Source organism: Artibeus jamaicensis, unplaced genomic scaffold (genome assembly GCF_021234435.1).
Source record: "Artibeus jamaicensis isolate MK-2021 breed Jamaican fruit bat unplaced genomic scaffold, CSHL_Jam_final scaffold_1964, whole genome shotgun sequence".
Taxonomy (NCBI): domain Eukaryota; kingdom Metazoa; phylum Chordata; class Mammalia; order Chiroptera; family Phyllostomidae; genus Artibeus; species Artibeus jamaicensis.
In genome coordinates, this window is record NW_026522030.1 from 41,279,641 (window position 1) to 41,293,238 (window position 13,598).

Consider the following 13,598-nt stretch of genomic DNA (forward strand, 5'->3'; position numbering starts at 1 on the left):
CTTGCTCTTTCATTTTGCTTGCATATTGATATCCCCTATAAAACCGTGAGCAACTGGAGGTCTGCAACTGAGTCTCCACTGAGTTTCCATCTCCATCACCTAGCACAGTGCCTTACATATGAAAAGAAACTTTAAAAAGTCATAATGTCTTGAAAGGTGGTGGAGATCTTTTCCTTGGAAGGAAGTCTGGCCACCTTCACACAGGGCCTCACAGGGCAGCTGAGCAGGGCCGCAAGGCTTTAAGAACATCTACCCACCAATCCTGGGATTCGACCTTTAAGAGAAGGGAGGGTGAGAGAGACAGACGGAAACAGAGACAAAGAGAGTTTAAAATGGAAACTGAGCTATATTCTATAGCTAATTCAGTTGATTTCATCTGAGCATAGGTACACAGAGCACTTCTTAGGGGAAGGCCTAAAGGGTAGCCCACATTTTTTATTAGCAATAATATCTGCCACTTCCTGATTAGCTACAGATTTAAGACGACATAATCATCCTCTATGTCACCTAGTGGAGGGAGAAGAGGGAGAAAGAGGCTAAGAGGTTCTAAATCCCTTCTAACACTTGCTACTTCCTTCTCAGCAAGATTAGAGCAGTCAACAGCTGTCTGCATTTGTGTTCAGACCCAGCAGCCTAGTCTGGGCGGCCCAGAGCCTGAGGCCAGGACATTCTGAGGGCCATGTCTAGGACCCTCGGTCTGCGGTCCTCTGTAAGACAATGCAGGGCACACGATCCATCCTCCTAGCAGCAGTGAGCAGGCCAGGGGCCCTACAATTGCCAGGAGAGAAAAGCAAGGGATCCACTTCCCACAGCCATGCTGAAACAGAGTGAGAGGAGGCGGTCTTGGAGCTACAGGCCATGGAATACGCCCGAGTGTGAAGAGGCACCCAATTCAGGAAACAGCCAACACCGCAGGAGCATCTGCTCCTTGGGGGCCCGGTCAGGCTCCCAGGCCAGCATCCCACCGTGGACCGAGGGCAACTATAACTACTACTTTGAAGAGGATGAGGATGGGGAGGAGGAGGAGCAGTGGAAGGACAATCTGGTGGAGGAGGACCAGCAGCCAGAGGAGGCTACCACCACCCAGACAGAAGTCCTTACGGAGAGCTCCATGCTGAACGTGAACGTGGGTGGACAAAGCTACCGCCTGCACTACACCGAGCTGGCCTGCTACCCCAAGACACGCCTGGGCCGCCTGGCTACTTCCACCAGCCGCAGCCTCCAGCTGGGCCTCTGTGATGCCTACGAGGAGCAGACAGACGAATACTTCTTCGACCGTGACCCAGCCATCTTCCAGCTTATCTACAACTTCTACATGTCTGGGGTGCTGCTGGTCCGTGATGAGCTGTGCCCACGCAGTTTCCTGGAGGAGCTGGGTTACTGGGGCGTGCGGCTCAAGTACACACCCCGCTGCTGTCGCATCTGCTTTGAGGAGCGGCGTGATGAGCTAAGTGAGCAGCTTAAGATCCAGCGTGAATTGCGTGCCCAGGCGCAGGCCGAAGAGGCAGAGGAGCTCTTCCGAGACATGCGCTTCTATGGGCCGCAGAGGCAACGCCTCTGGAACCTCATGGAGAAGCCCTTCTCATCGGTGGCTGCCAAGGCCATCGGGGTGGCCTCCAGCCTCTTTGTGCTCATCTCCATCGTGGCACTGGCACTCAACACGGTGGAGGAGATGCACCAACAGGCGGAGCAGGGCGGCCGGTGGCCCATCCTGGAGCATGTGGAGATGCTGTGTATCGCCTTCTTCACGCTCGAGTTCCTGCTGCGGTTGGCCTCCACGCCCGACCTGCGGCGCTTTGCACGCAGCGCCCTCAACCTAGTAGACCTAGTGGCCATCCTGCCGCTCTACCTACAGCTGCTACTGGAGTGCTTCATGGGCGAGGACCAGCAACGTGGCAAGGGCTCCTCCAAGGAGCATGACCTCGAGACCGTGGGCAAAGTGGGCCAGGTGCTGCGCATCATGCGCCTCATGCGCATCTTCCGCATCCTCAAGTTGGCGCGCCACTCCACTGGGCTGCGCGCCTTTGGCTTCACACTGCGCCAGTGCTACCAGCAGGTGGGTTGCCTGCTACTCTTTATCACCATGGGCATCTTTGCCTTCTCCGCTGCCGTCCACTCCGTGGAGCACGACATGCCCGGCACCAACTTCACCAGCATCCCCCATGCCTGGTGGTGGGCCGCGGTGAGTACCATGACCTTGGGCTTTCCAACATCTTCCCCAGCCTTCCCATTCTTGGGTTATCAGCTGTCTGTTTTCATCCCCTGATCTTTCCCTTGTCTTGGCCAAGGACCACTCCGCTGCTGCCTCCAGAGAACAGAAACAGAGGCGGGTGGTAGAGTGTCAGAGACAGGGACACTGCAGTCCAGGAAGTAACTGGGTTTGACTTTATCTTAGGAACCTCCAAGTCTAGACTTAGTTTTAAAACCTATACCAGGTAGATTTTAAAGAGGATTCAAGGTTGATGTATGTGGGAAGCTTCCTCAGCATCATTCTTGTTAATTGCCATTCATCAAACATCTATTATCCTAAGTAGTTTAATATAACTTTATCTTAACCCTATAAGGTGGTTATAATCACTATTTCTATTTAAAATAGGACGTATTGGAGATGGCTTCCTTTTTTCTTTCTTTCTTTCTTTTTTTAAAGAAACCGGGTATTTGTTTAGGAGCAGAAATAGACCTGGCTGAACACTGTCAACTCTAACTGGAATCCCACTGGTTCGAGCTAAATCTGAGGGTGTAAAGAAGCATCTAAAAGTGACACTTGCTCCAATGTCACTGGAGTTCTCTCAGGATCTGGTGTTATTGCCTCATTTTATAGAAAAAGGTACTGAGGCACAGAGAGTTTGAGTGCAGACACACAGGAGTGAGGACAGAAGCCCAAGCCTGTCCCGGTACAAAGTCCCTGTCATCTCCACACCCAGCACTTCCTCTTCCCTTCTTTAGCTCTTCTGCAGGCCTTGAACAGTTCATATACTAGCTATTTGTTGTCATTGTTTTCTTCAGTATTTGCCTTTTTATAACAATTTATACCATTTACTCACATACCTTCCGGGGTATGTATTTCCGGGGTGCTTAACTGAATGCTTGGAAAATCCCTGAATCCCTGGAAGTGCTGATTGGGTCTCCTTAAGTCAACAAATAAGCTGACATGTACACAAAGGAAAGTACTAGGTGTGTGGTTTCTGTATGTCCTTAAGTAGATTATTGTAATGCCTTTAAAGACATTAAGCAAATATGACAAGCCTTTTCCTTGTCAGAAAGTAGATATTTTCAACATTAACACTGGGTAGATCAGAGCCCAAAGTCTCAGGCAAACATTTGAACCACCCCAGGGCTACTAACAATGTAGTTTGGTAGGATGGATTTCAGTTCTAGTGTCAGATGTGGTCATAATGAACTGTGACCCTAAATAATGAGCTGTGAAACCTCACTCCCTCCTCCCCATCCTGTTTCCTCATCTCTAAAAGGGGAGGATGGAGGGCTCTGCAGTTCACTGAGGCTGCCTGCCTCCCCTGGAAAGTGAGTGCTCACATGCACTACAGGGTTCGTGAGCTTTCCTCAGTGAAGGCATGGCATTAGACTCTTGTGAACAAACAAGCCAAATGCCACTCCTCTGATCATATTCTCCATGACAAAAGGTCATCTCCATAGTAGATAAACTGTGTGTACAGGTGGAAGGATGGAGGATAATTTGTCCCCAGCAAGTGACCTTTACTTTAGAAGTGAGTAAAGTAGGAAGCGAAAAGAGCAAATACACATGATGATGATATAATTCAAGTTTTAGAGAGTTAGGTTTCCATCTATTTTTATGTCTTAGATTAGTCCATGTGGGTTGCACCTAGTGGACTCTTTAATACTATAATTTTAACCCACTAAACTTCTTTTACCTTTTGTGTATTAATGCAAAGATTTTTATTTAAAAATTGCTTGTAATACTGAATTTTTCTTTTTAAAAAATTTCCTGAAGTGAATGCCCATTGATCCCATTTAATTTCTTGATTGGCTTAATATATATACAAAGATGTTTAACTTACAAATTATTCCTTTTATATATTAGCTGAATTTATTTTACTCAACGCCAGTGTTTTCCATAAATTTCACAGCAAAAATGTAACCAATGTTCAGGTTTGATGTGCAATGAATTTTACCAATTATTACTTTTACTACTATGTGTTTTCTTTTGTGGCCTTTCTATCAGGCACTATTTTCCTAGACCAAAATTGGTACATTTCAACCTTGCCATTTCCTAATGTTAACCTTTACCAATGACCTTTGTCCATCTTATTCTCTGAGAATTATGTATAGTATTAAAATCATTGACTTAGATAAAAGACTGATAATGTGTATTTATTTCTAATTATAGGAACAATTACTCTTGAGTGTTTGAGGGCTACTCTATTCCCCAGGATTGATGTTTTATTAACCCAGTTTTTATTACTTATGCTAACATTGCATATTGGGTACTAAGGGCTTGTATTCTCAGTAGAACAAAAAGAACACTGTCAAAATGATGCAGACAAAACATCTTGTTTCCTTACATAGATATAAAGCAAAAAGATGCAAAATATTAGGGCCAGTTCCTCATATTATCCACAAAAATCCATGCCATTCATTCACTGAGCAAAAACTGTTTGAGTACCTCCAGGGATCCTAGTATTCTAAGCACTAGAGATACTGAGTGATAGAAAAAAAGAAAACGTTTCTTTCCCCCATGGAGTTTATGTTCTAAGGGAGAAAGATAATTTTTTCAGCTATTTGTGTGTCTTGTATCAGATAATAGGATCGAGAGTGACTTGGGTGGCAGAATCTACCCTCTGGGAGAAGATGAAATTTAAGCAAAATTTGAACAATTTTTGCTTTAATTTATGAGAAGAAACTCATAAATACACATAACTAAAAAAAATGAGAATCTGAGAAGTAGAATCCTAGAAGTAACAAATAGAATAGTCTTCAAGATTTTATTTAAAAATTTTGAGCACACATCCATGATCAATATGTGTTTAGTGATTCATAAATTCTAAGTTCAGCTGGGGAAGTTCTCATTTGGACTCATACTATTTCAGCTGGCTGATGGCTGGGATGAAAGAGGAGACTACATATCTTTCATTCTCTAGCAGACATGTATCCATGGCCATGGCTAAGGACAAGAGAGAATGCAAGCCCAACCATGCAAGCACTGTAAGCTTTCCTTCAATGTCATTTGCTCAACCCATTATCCAAAGCAAGTCACAAGGCCAAACTCAGAGTCAAAGGGCAAGCAGGGCAGGTTAGCCCACCCACTACAGGGAAGCACTGTCAAGTTATATGGCAAAGAGCTTGGATACAGGAAGGTATAAATAATTAGTTACAGTAGTACAATCATTCTATTGTAGTAAGAAATTACTCCTCAAATATATTATACACATTAGAAAACATACACTCATACACTGAAATTCTGAAGATGAGGTTAAGAATAATAGAATTGGTAATTTGTTCCACCACTGCAGCGCTGCATCACTGACATTAGATTCTCTAATACATTCCTCCCTGTCTTCAGTGCTTTCAGATCACCCTGAATCTGATTTGCTTTTAATAATCTTCCCTCTCTCTATGCCAAGGATCCTGCAACAGTCGTCTGTTCAACTTGGGGTTTTAAGAGGAATACTATAAATGTCATTACTGTGATTCTCCTACAGCTGCAGGAGAATTCCCTCCTGGACACTTGTGTCTGCAGATGCTCATGCATTAGGATATAAAATAGACCCATCCTACTCGTTTGACAAATGGTGGTTATTTGTGACCACTAATATAATAGGAAACATATGTAAAATGCTAGCCTGTGGTATACCCACAGTAAATAGAAGCTACCATATCTGACTAGTTAATGGTCTTTATCACATGGAAGCAATAACCTTTGCTTCCAGGTTCATTTGAGGGAAAATAAAACAGACTTGATTCCTTCTCTACTGGGGAAAGAGAAAGACTATGGGATATACACAAGGGTCAGCTGTTCTATCTTGGGAAAGCTTCTCAGTGTCCAAATAAATAGGCCCATGCTTGGAGCGGCCCCAGCCATGCTCCAAGGGTTGCCTGGGTGTGGGAAATGCATGGCATCACCTGACAAGTACAATTAACTCTGTGATGAAGCTGTGATCATTGTCTCCAGTGTGGCTATGTTTTTATGGAGAAAAGGGCAATTGGCTGTTCAACAAACCATTTCCTTCTGAGCTTTCCAGAGCGAGTTAGAGCAGTAGAAACTAAACAGGAAATGATGTCATGAACTTACTCCTTCAAAATGCAACAAAAACTCTTCAGAAAGAAAATTCATCTCCAGCTGAGGCATTTGATAATTATGCCCCAGAGACCTTGCTTCTATTCTTGTTTTCCTAAAGTATGATATCATTTCCTTGCAAATAAGTGGTACTTATGAGATCACTGAGATGCATTTTATATTATTTTATTTTTACTCATAGACTGCATGCTTTGAGGAGACCCATTTAGAAGGTGAATCAGTCAAGTTACACTGAGGAAAATAGAAAACATTTTGGGTGTTTTAAATAGAGGAGATTTGATATAGGGAAATAGATACATAGGTGTAAGAAAGCTAGAAGCAAAAAGGGGAAACAGAGATAACCTAAAGATTGGTAAATGTAGGAAATATCTGCTGGCCCTAGAACTTGAGGAACAGGAAAGAAAAGGGGAGGTACCAACACAGGAGTAAAGAGGCAGAGCCTCCCAGTGGCTGTGGCAGGGACCCCTAAGGTGAGGCTGGTGCTGAGCACTGAAAGATACCTGAGCCATAACTATCTACTGTTACGGAGGATGAGGACCCTGATCTCCTCATAACACCTTCCAGTCTCCAACAGTGTCTCTCATGGTCAGAACACACCAGAAGACAGTGGGCAAAGGAATTTGGGAAATGTAGTTTGCAGACTCCCAGTTGCAGAATTACAAAATAGAGTACAGAAGGGTGTCAGGCATGGGACCGAGAGACAACAGGCAGATGTCTGATCCAGAAGGCATTACAGTTCTTCCAGTTTCTTCAAAACTAGCACAGTAGCTGTCGGCAACCAAAGGCTATTAGGCACTTTTATGACTTTTGGTCCCCAACTCCTGATTTTGGGGTAGTCCCCTTCTTTCTTTGTATGCTCCTCCTGTTGACCATTAGGACTTGAGTGGGACATGATAGAGTTGCAGAAGGCGAGCAGGGAGAAGTGCTAGGTAGGTGGAAGATGCAGAGGGCATTGTGTTGTTCTGGAGCTTTCTATGGGTAGATGACTGGGTCCCATCCTTGCTTTAGCTTTTGCACACCCCCTCCTTGTTGTACAATTTACGTGATGTAAGAACGGTACTATATGGGTAAGCTGGCTGTTCTCCTCAGAGTGGCCACCCATGACCTGACTCTAACATTGCTTTTGCTGATCAAAACATTCTTTGAATTCCACTGAGGAATTATCTTCAGAGTTGGTGATGTATTCATTTGCTTCTTTGTAATGGTGCTCAATCTTTGCCTTTATGAGGGTGGACTCAATATTTTAAAATAGTCAAGACCCAACAGACTCATAGATAAGAGAGCAGGAGGGAGGAGGGATGAAGGGATTGAGCAAGAAAAGCAAAAGAGAAAAAACTCACGGACATGGACAACAGTGTGGTGATTGCCAAGGGAATAGGGTGGGGGTGGTGGAGGAGGGGATAAGGGGATAAATGGTGATGGACGGAGACTTGACTTGGGGTAGTGAACACACAAAATAGCGTACAGATGATGTGTTGTGAAATCGTGCACCTGAAACCTGTATAATTTTGTTAACCAGTATATTGAGGTTTGTTAACCTCCATAAACTCAATAAAGATGAAAATAAAATAATAAAGTAATCAAGACTCTTGAGTTTAAGACTGGCATCTAAAGTTAACCCTCCAGGTATAATAATATCTAGTAGGGGCATCAGATAATTGTGTCCCAATGTGCCCAACAAGACCACTTGTTTCAAGTTCATAACACTGAATCTGTCCGGATTATAATCCGAAGGAGTTCCTAAAATATTTTTAGCAACAGCAGCATGGACGGGCTGTGTCGTGTTTGAAGCTGACTCCTTTGAAGGACTGAGGTATGTAGTAATTTTAGCCAGAAAGTGTTAGTCTTTACCTCCTCAAATTTTCCTTGGAAAAACTAGAAGGGGTGGTTAATTATTTTTGAAAACCCAGTTTTATTTCTGGGGATCATAATTCCAAGATGCATGGATTACTGGCTAGTGATAGATGCCTAGTTCATCATGAAGTAAACAAGCATTCCTTGTTGAGGGAGAAATTCAAGTATAACCATTCTCAACATTTTTTGGAGAAAAATTGGATGCTTATCCTCCTTGTAATGTTTAGCAGGCCACGATTTGCTGATTAGAGGGTAAACTGCTAGAGGAAGGTCACATTCTTGCTGTTGGGACCCAGGGAAAATATGTAAGTTGTTGATGGAAGGGTAAATGTCCTGTGTACAGAATGGCTGAGCCAGCTGGGCGTTGTTTTTTAAAGGGGGTTGGGGGTTTTTTTGTGGGTTTTTTTCCAGGGTGTTAGGATGAATTGTAGAAATTTTGGACACATTTCCAAATTGAACACATCCTAATGTGAGAACTTGCTCTGCATATTCAGATGGGTCAGTCTGGGGCCTTCCACTTTTAATGCTCATCCAGGAAGAAATGGTTTGGCCTGTGGCACATGGAGAAAAAGTTCTTTAACACCCAAAATCCTGGGTTCCTCTTAGAGCCAAGGAGCAAGCAAATCACTAGTTGAGTTAAATTACCCACAGAACCGACAATGCATAAATTAGCTATGCATTTTGAACAAATTCTTCCAGCATACATGGCCTCCTAGCAGAAGAGATCTTTTCTCTAAAATTAGAGATCCGAGATATATAAAGATATTTAGACCATATTATGCATATCAAATATTTAATCTTCCTTAAGCCAATTCTCTTTGCTTTTAACTTTTCACTCGAAGTTCAGCCAAAAAAATGAGTGGCGTTTGGGAGTAAAGCAAGACCAGTAAAAGCATTGAGCAGAATTTTTTAAAAGGCACTTTATCTCCATTATTTTACTTCCTCAGCATTCTAGCCTCCCTCTCCCCAATCCTGTACCCCGGAGGGGCTGCTCTATCTAAAACTCTGCTTTGGCCTTTCATGGAAGCTTCTTGTTCTAAAACTGCCCTTCTTGTCACTTACCCCTATTATCCAACTCTCTTTAGGCCTCCTCCGGGGAAAGGGGACCAAAACTAAACATACACAGGTATGAGCAATGCTGTTAGTGACATATGCTCAGTTCACACCCCTGGACAGACATCTGACTCCAGTGCTTTTACTCTTGGTGTGGCCAATGTCAAGAAACACACACATACACACAAGCATACTTGGAGACTGATCTACAACCTCACTTGATCACTGATCCAGAAGACATGAAAAAGGGAGTCTGTCCTGGGGTCTGGTGTGCCCCTGCCACCCTCCCTCAGACAGCGCCAGCAGGAGCCAGGGAGAAGCCTGTTTCCACAGCCTGCTGGTCTCAGATGCATGAGAACTGGCACCCTGCACCGGGCACTCTCAGTTCCCAAAACAGCCCTGTGGGGCAGGCAGTGCTATTCTCCCCTCACTTCAAAAGTGGAAACAGAGGCAGAGAAAATTTAGGTGATTTGACCAAGTCACACAGCTGAGAAGTACATTCAGATCCACACAGCCTACTGCCATACTCGTCTCCTTGCCCTGGTCTACACCGTGCTGCCTCTCTTGGATGCTCGCTTGCATACTTCCACCATGGGAAGGACTGCTCGTCCCTCAGTGGGTCTCTCAGCAATAAGGGAGCAGTGAGAAGCAGTGGGTCACCCGCCCCAAAGGGCTGGATCCAGTTACTGTTCTTATCAACTCCACCACATTTGCCCAGCTGGTCCACGGCTCTATTTCATTCTAACTAATCAATCACACTCATTCTAAGTTCTAACTAACACTTTTTTTTTTTAATTTACATTTCTAAGCTAAAGGCCATTTTGGAGCAGGGCAATGGGATGACTTCCCACATTTACTACCATGTGCTGGAAAGTTGTGGCAACCACAGCACAAACTGACAAAGCACACAGTGCCCCCTGGAGTTGTGTGATGCACAGCTTTTTCAGCTGTAAGCAACAGCCCTAATTCTGCCAATAGTCTGGGGACTAAGGGGAGTCTTAGTACATGAGGCATAAAAAACAACCCCCAAGAGTTTTTCCAGAGTTTTCTCTAGCTACCCTGACTGATAACTAGTTTTGTGAGTATTTGCATGTTAAAGCAGAAGCTTGTTAACCTAAATAAATTTCTAATCAGTGGAATCGAAAGCCCTGTGACAAGAGTGATGGGAAGAATTTCATGCAGGGTGAACATATCTTTGGTTGGTGATATTTTAAAAAGCAAGTCCCTTTGTAAAATAACAAGAGTGTGTTTTTCCTTGCAATTAAAGCACCTTTATGTAAAATATTTCTTCTGAACTACATAATAATTCTGATAAGTGTTATAATTGTCTCCATTTTAAAGATAAGAGAAGGACAACAGAGGAGGTTGTTTAATGTCTTTTATGGGTGTTACACTGTGTTAAGTGCTTCAGTTTTTTACTTAGTCTTCAAAGGAATCCTGAGAGTTAGGTAATATTCTCCCTCCTATTTCAGATGAAGGAACCAAGGCTTAGAGACCCTGGATGTTTTGCCCAAGGTCACTCCGAGGGAAGGGTCAGAGTCAGGACTTGAGTGGGGTCTGACTGGTTCTAAGCCTGAGCTTTTTTCAGCATGTCTATTATGTAGGCAAACCTGGGGCTCCCAGTCCTAACGGTGGCCCCAGCTGAGGGGAGGCAAAGACCAACATTTATCGAGCCCTTTCTACACCAGGGACTTTATACATGTTGCCTTACATGCTCCTTCCAATGCCGTTTCAAGTAGGTAGTTTATAAGAAAATTTAGAAGTGAGAGTCAGGATTTAAATCCAAGTCTTCCACTTCCAAAGCCTGTGTTCTTTCCAGGACACGGGTCCTGCAGGCAAACTTTCTGGTGCCTGAAAGTGGCTTCATGGGGAGCTCTTGTACACAAGCCACGTGCACCTTCAGGAGGACAGGCCGCTTCCCTGCCTGTTCTCTCTCCCCTTCTTCTCCTCCCTCATGGTGCTAACAATTCTGTGCTGCTTTTTTCCTTCTTGTACAGGTGAGCATCTCTACTGTGGGCTACGGAGACATGTACCCAGAGACCCACCTGGGCAGGCTTTTTGCCTTCCTCTGCATTGCTTTTGGGATTATCCTCAACGGGATGCCAATCTCCATCCTCTACAACAAATTCTCCGATTACTACAGCAAGCTCAAGGCTTATGAGTACACCGCCATTCGAAGGGAAAGGGGGAAGGTGAACTTCATGCAGCGAGCCAGAAAGAAGGTAGCTGAGTGTTTGGCTAAAAGTAACTCACAGCCCACCGCAAGGCAAGAGAATTAATATTCCATAGGATGGGTGGCTGGTGGGTCCTGTGACCCTCCAGGCTCCCTTCCTCCTTCCTTTCTTTTTTTATCATCAGGATTGCCAGGGCAAGGACACGTGAGGCAGACGTGCACAAAGGCTACTCAGTGCACAGAGTTCTACCTCACAGATGTCCGTTTCAACCCAAACTCAGACTGCCACACACTGTGCTGTGGGGGACTCTGACCTTCCTGGAGACACTGATATTGAAAGCTCCTTGAGCGGAACGACATCTTAGATTTCCCTCATTGCACCTCATGGCTTCGCAATAAATATTTTTGGACCTGAGTGGACTAGAGAAGAACTTCCTTGCGTTAAAGAAAAGAAATCCTTAGTTTCCCAGAGGGAGGGAAGCCATGTTGCAGTGGGTGCTGTATGAGCTTTGGCGTCTGACCGACCTCAGCCAGAAGCCCAGACCTACCCACTGTAGGGTTTGGGACAAGTTACTTCAACTGTCTGAGCCTCAGTTTCTTCAACTGTAGAATGTAGGTAACAAGAACTACCTTGTAATATGAGCATGGGGAATGAAGGTAACACGTGTAAATGCTCAATAAATGAAAGCTGTTAAAACTGCTTGAGTGGGTACTGTCTAGTAGGTTCTCTAGAGCAATGGTTCTCAGTCCAGGGAGATTTGGTTGTTGTCCACCCCCAGGCCCCAGAAATTTGTCAACTTCCAGCGATACTTTTAATGGTCACTGTTGTGAGGGAAAATGAAGGGGCTTTGGCGTCTAGTAGGTGGAGGCCTGGGATGCTGCTAAACATGTGCAGGAGAGCCCCACAGCAAGGAATTACAGGGCCCAAAACACCCACAGAGCCATTGAGAAGCCCTGGTCCAGATTTCACATGAGAGCCCCAGACCTGACCTGTGAAACATGGTGAAGTGTGAAGGTACCACCTCCCTTGATAGGAGCCCCCACATATCCTCACCTCTCCAGGCTTCCTTTCCCTTCCCTTTCCTCAAAAAAAAAAAAAACAACTCCACACAAAAAAAAACCAAATAAAAAATCCCTGCCTTTGGGGGACTGTTTTGGGCAGAACACTGAGCAAAGGGAATGGGGTCAACGTGGCCCTCCACTCCGGGCTCCATCTGTGGGTCGGAAAGCCATTCCCCACAGGTGCCAGTCCTTTCTCGCCCCATCCTCTGTTCCCCGAAATTCCTCCCTTTTTCCATAGACTGTTTGAAATTGAAGTCCTGGAAAGGAAAGGCTTCTTTGAGCTGAGCAAATGTTGATTGCCCCAATAACTAGAACTTCTGCTGTGCTGACCATCAGTTTGTCCAGCGACTACTATTAATGAGTATTATTAGTGTTCTTACAATTACAGGCATTGTGGGGTGTATTTTATAACATGTAACTTCACTTCATCTTGATATAGCCCTAAATTGGGTATTACCTTCCCTTTTTATTTAGAAAGAAACATTTTTGTTAATTTAGAAAGAAACAGAAGCTCAGAGAGGTTAAGTTATTCAGCCAAGTTGACACTACTAAATAGAACACACCTAAGGCCCTTGCTCTACTTTCTCAATGCATCACCTCACCAGAGGGCTTGTGAAACATGAATTACTGGGCCCACCCCCAGAGCCTCTGATTTAGTGTGTCTGCATGATACACAAGGATTTGTGCTTCTACGGAGCACCAGGGGATGCTGCTGCTGCTGGTCCAGGGACCACATCCTGAGAGCCATGGGTCTAGTGAACTTCCCTCTGCCCCTCACACGAGGAGCTATGAGTGGGAATCTGGGGTGCAGCTGGGAAACCTAGATCTGGATCTCCCTCCCTTTTACTCCTAAGTGGCCATAACATCAGCTTAACCAGCATCTGAAGGGTGGACGGAAGCCCTATAATTATTGGAAGATTGCTGGATAAAATACAGAATGCTCAAGTGAATTTAAATTCCAGATAAATAACAAGTAATTTTTAGAAGTATGTCCCAATTATAGCATGGTATATACTTCCACTAAAAAAAGGTCTATTGTTTCTCTGCAATTCCAATTTACTGGGCATCCTATGTTCTTACTTGCTAGATCTGGCAACACTATACCATTGCTTTGGAGAGACAAAGATTCCTCATAGGAATGGAAATTATCCTCAAATGCTTAAACCCCTCCTAAATAGCAGG

General features: G+C 44.4%; 1 protein-coding gene across 3 annotated transcripts in view; it reads left to right on the forward strand.

Annotated features, from left to right (window-relative positions):
- Positions 1-458: 458 nt before the first annotated feature.
- Positions 459-13,598, forward strand: part of KCNV2 (potassium voltage-gated channel modifier subfamily V member 2) — a 37,643-nt gene continuing 24,503 nt past the window's right edge. The window contains exons 1-2 of one of the 3 annotated variants that reach the window (XM_037148738.2): positions 461-2,182; positions 11,179-12,054. In XM_037148738.2, the coding sequence (XP_037004633.2) occupies positions 815-2,182; positions 11,179-11,460 (1,650 nt within the window). In that variant the 5' untranslated portion in view covers positions 461-814 and the 3' untranslated portion in view covers positions 11,461-12,054. Of the gene's footprint in view, positions 2,183-11,178; positions 12,055-13,598 lie in introns of those variants that run through there. The other 2 variants (XM_037148739.2, XM_053656130.1) reach the window with 2 other exon arrangements.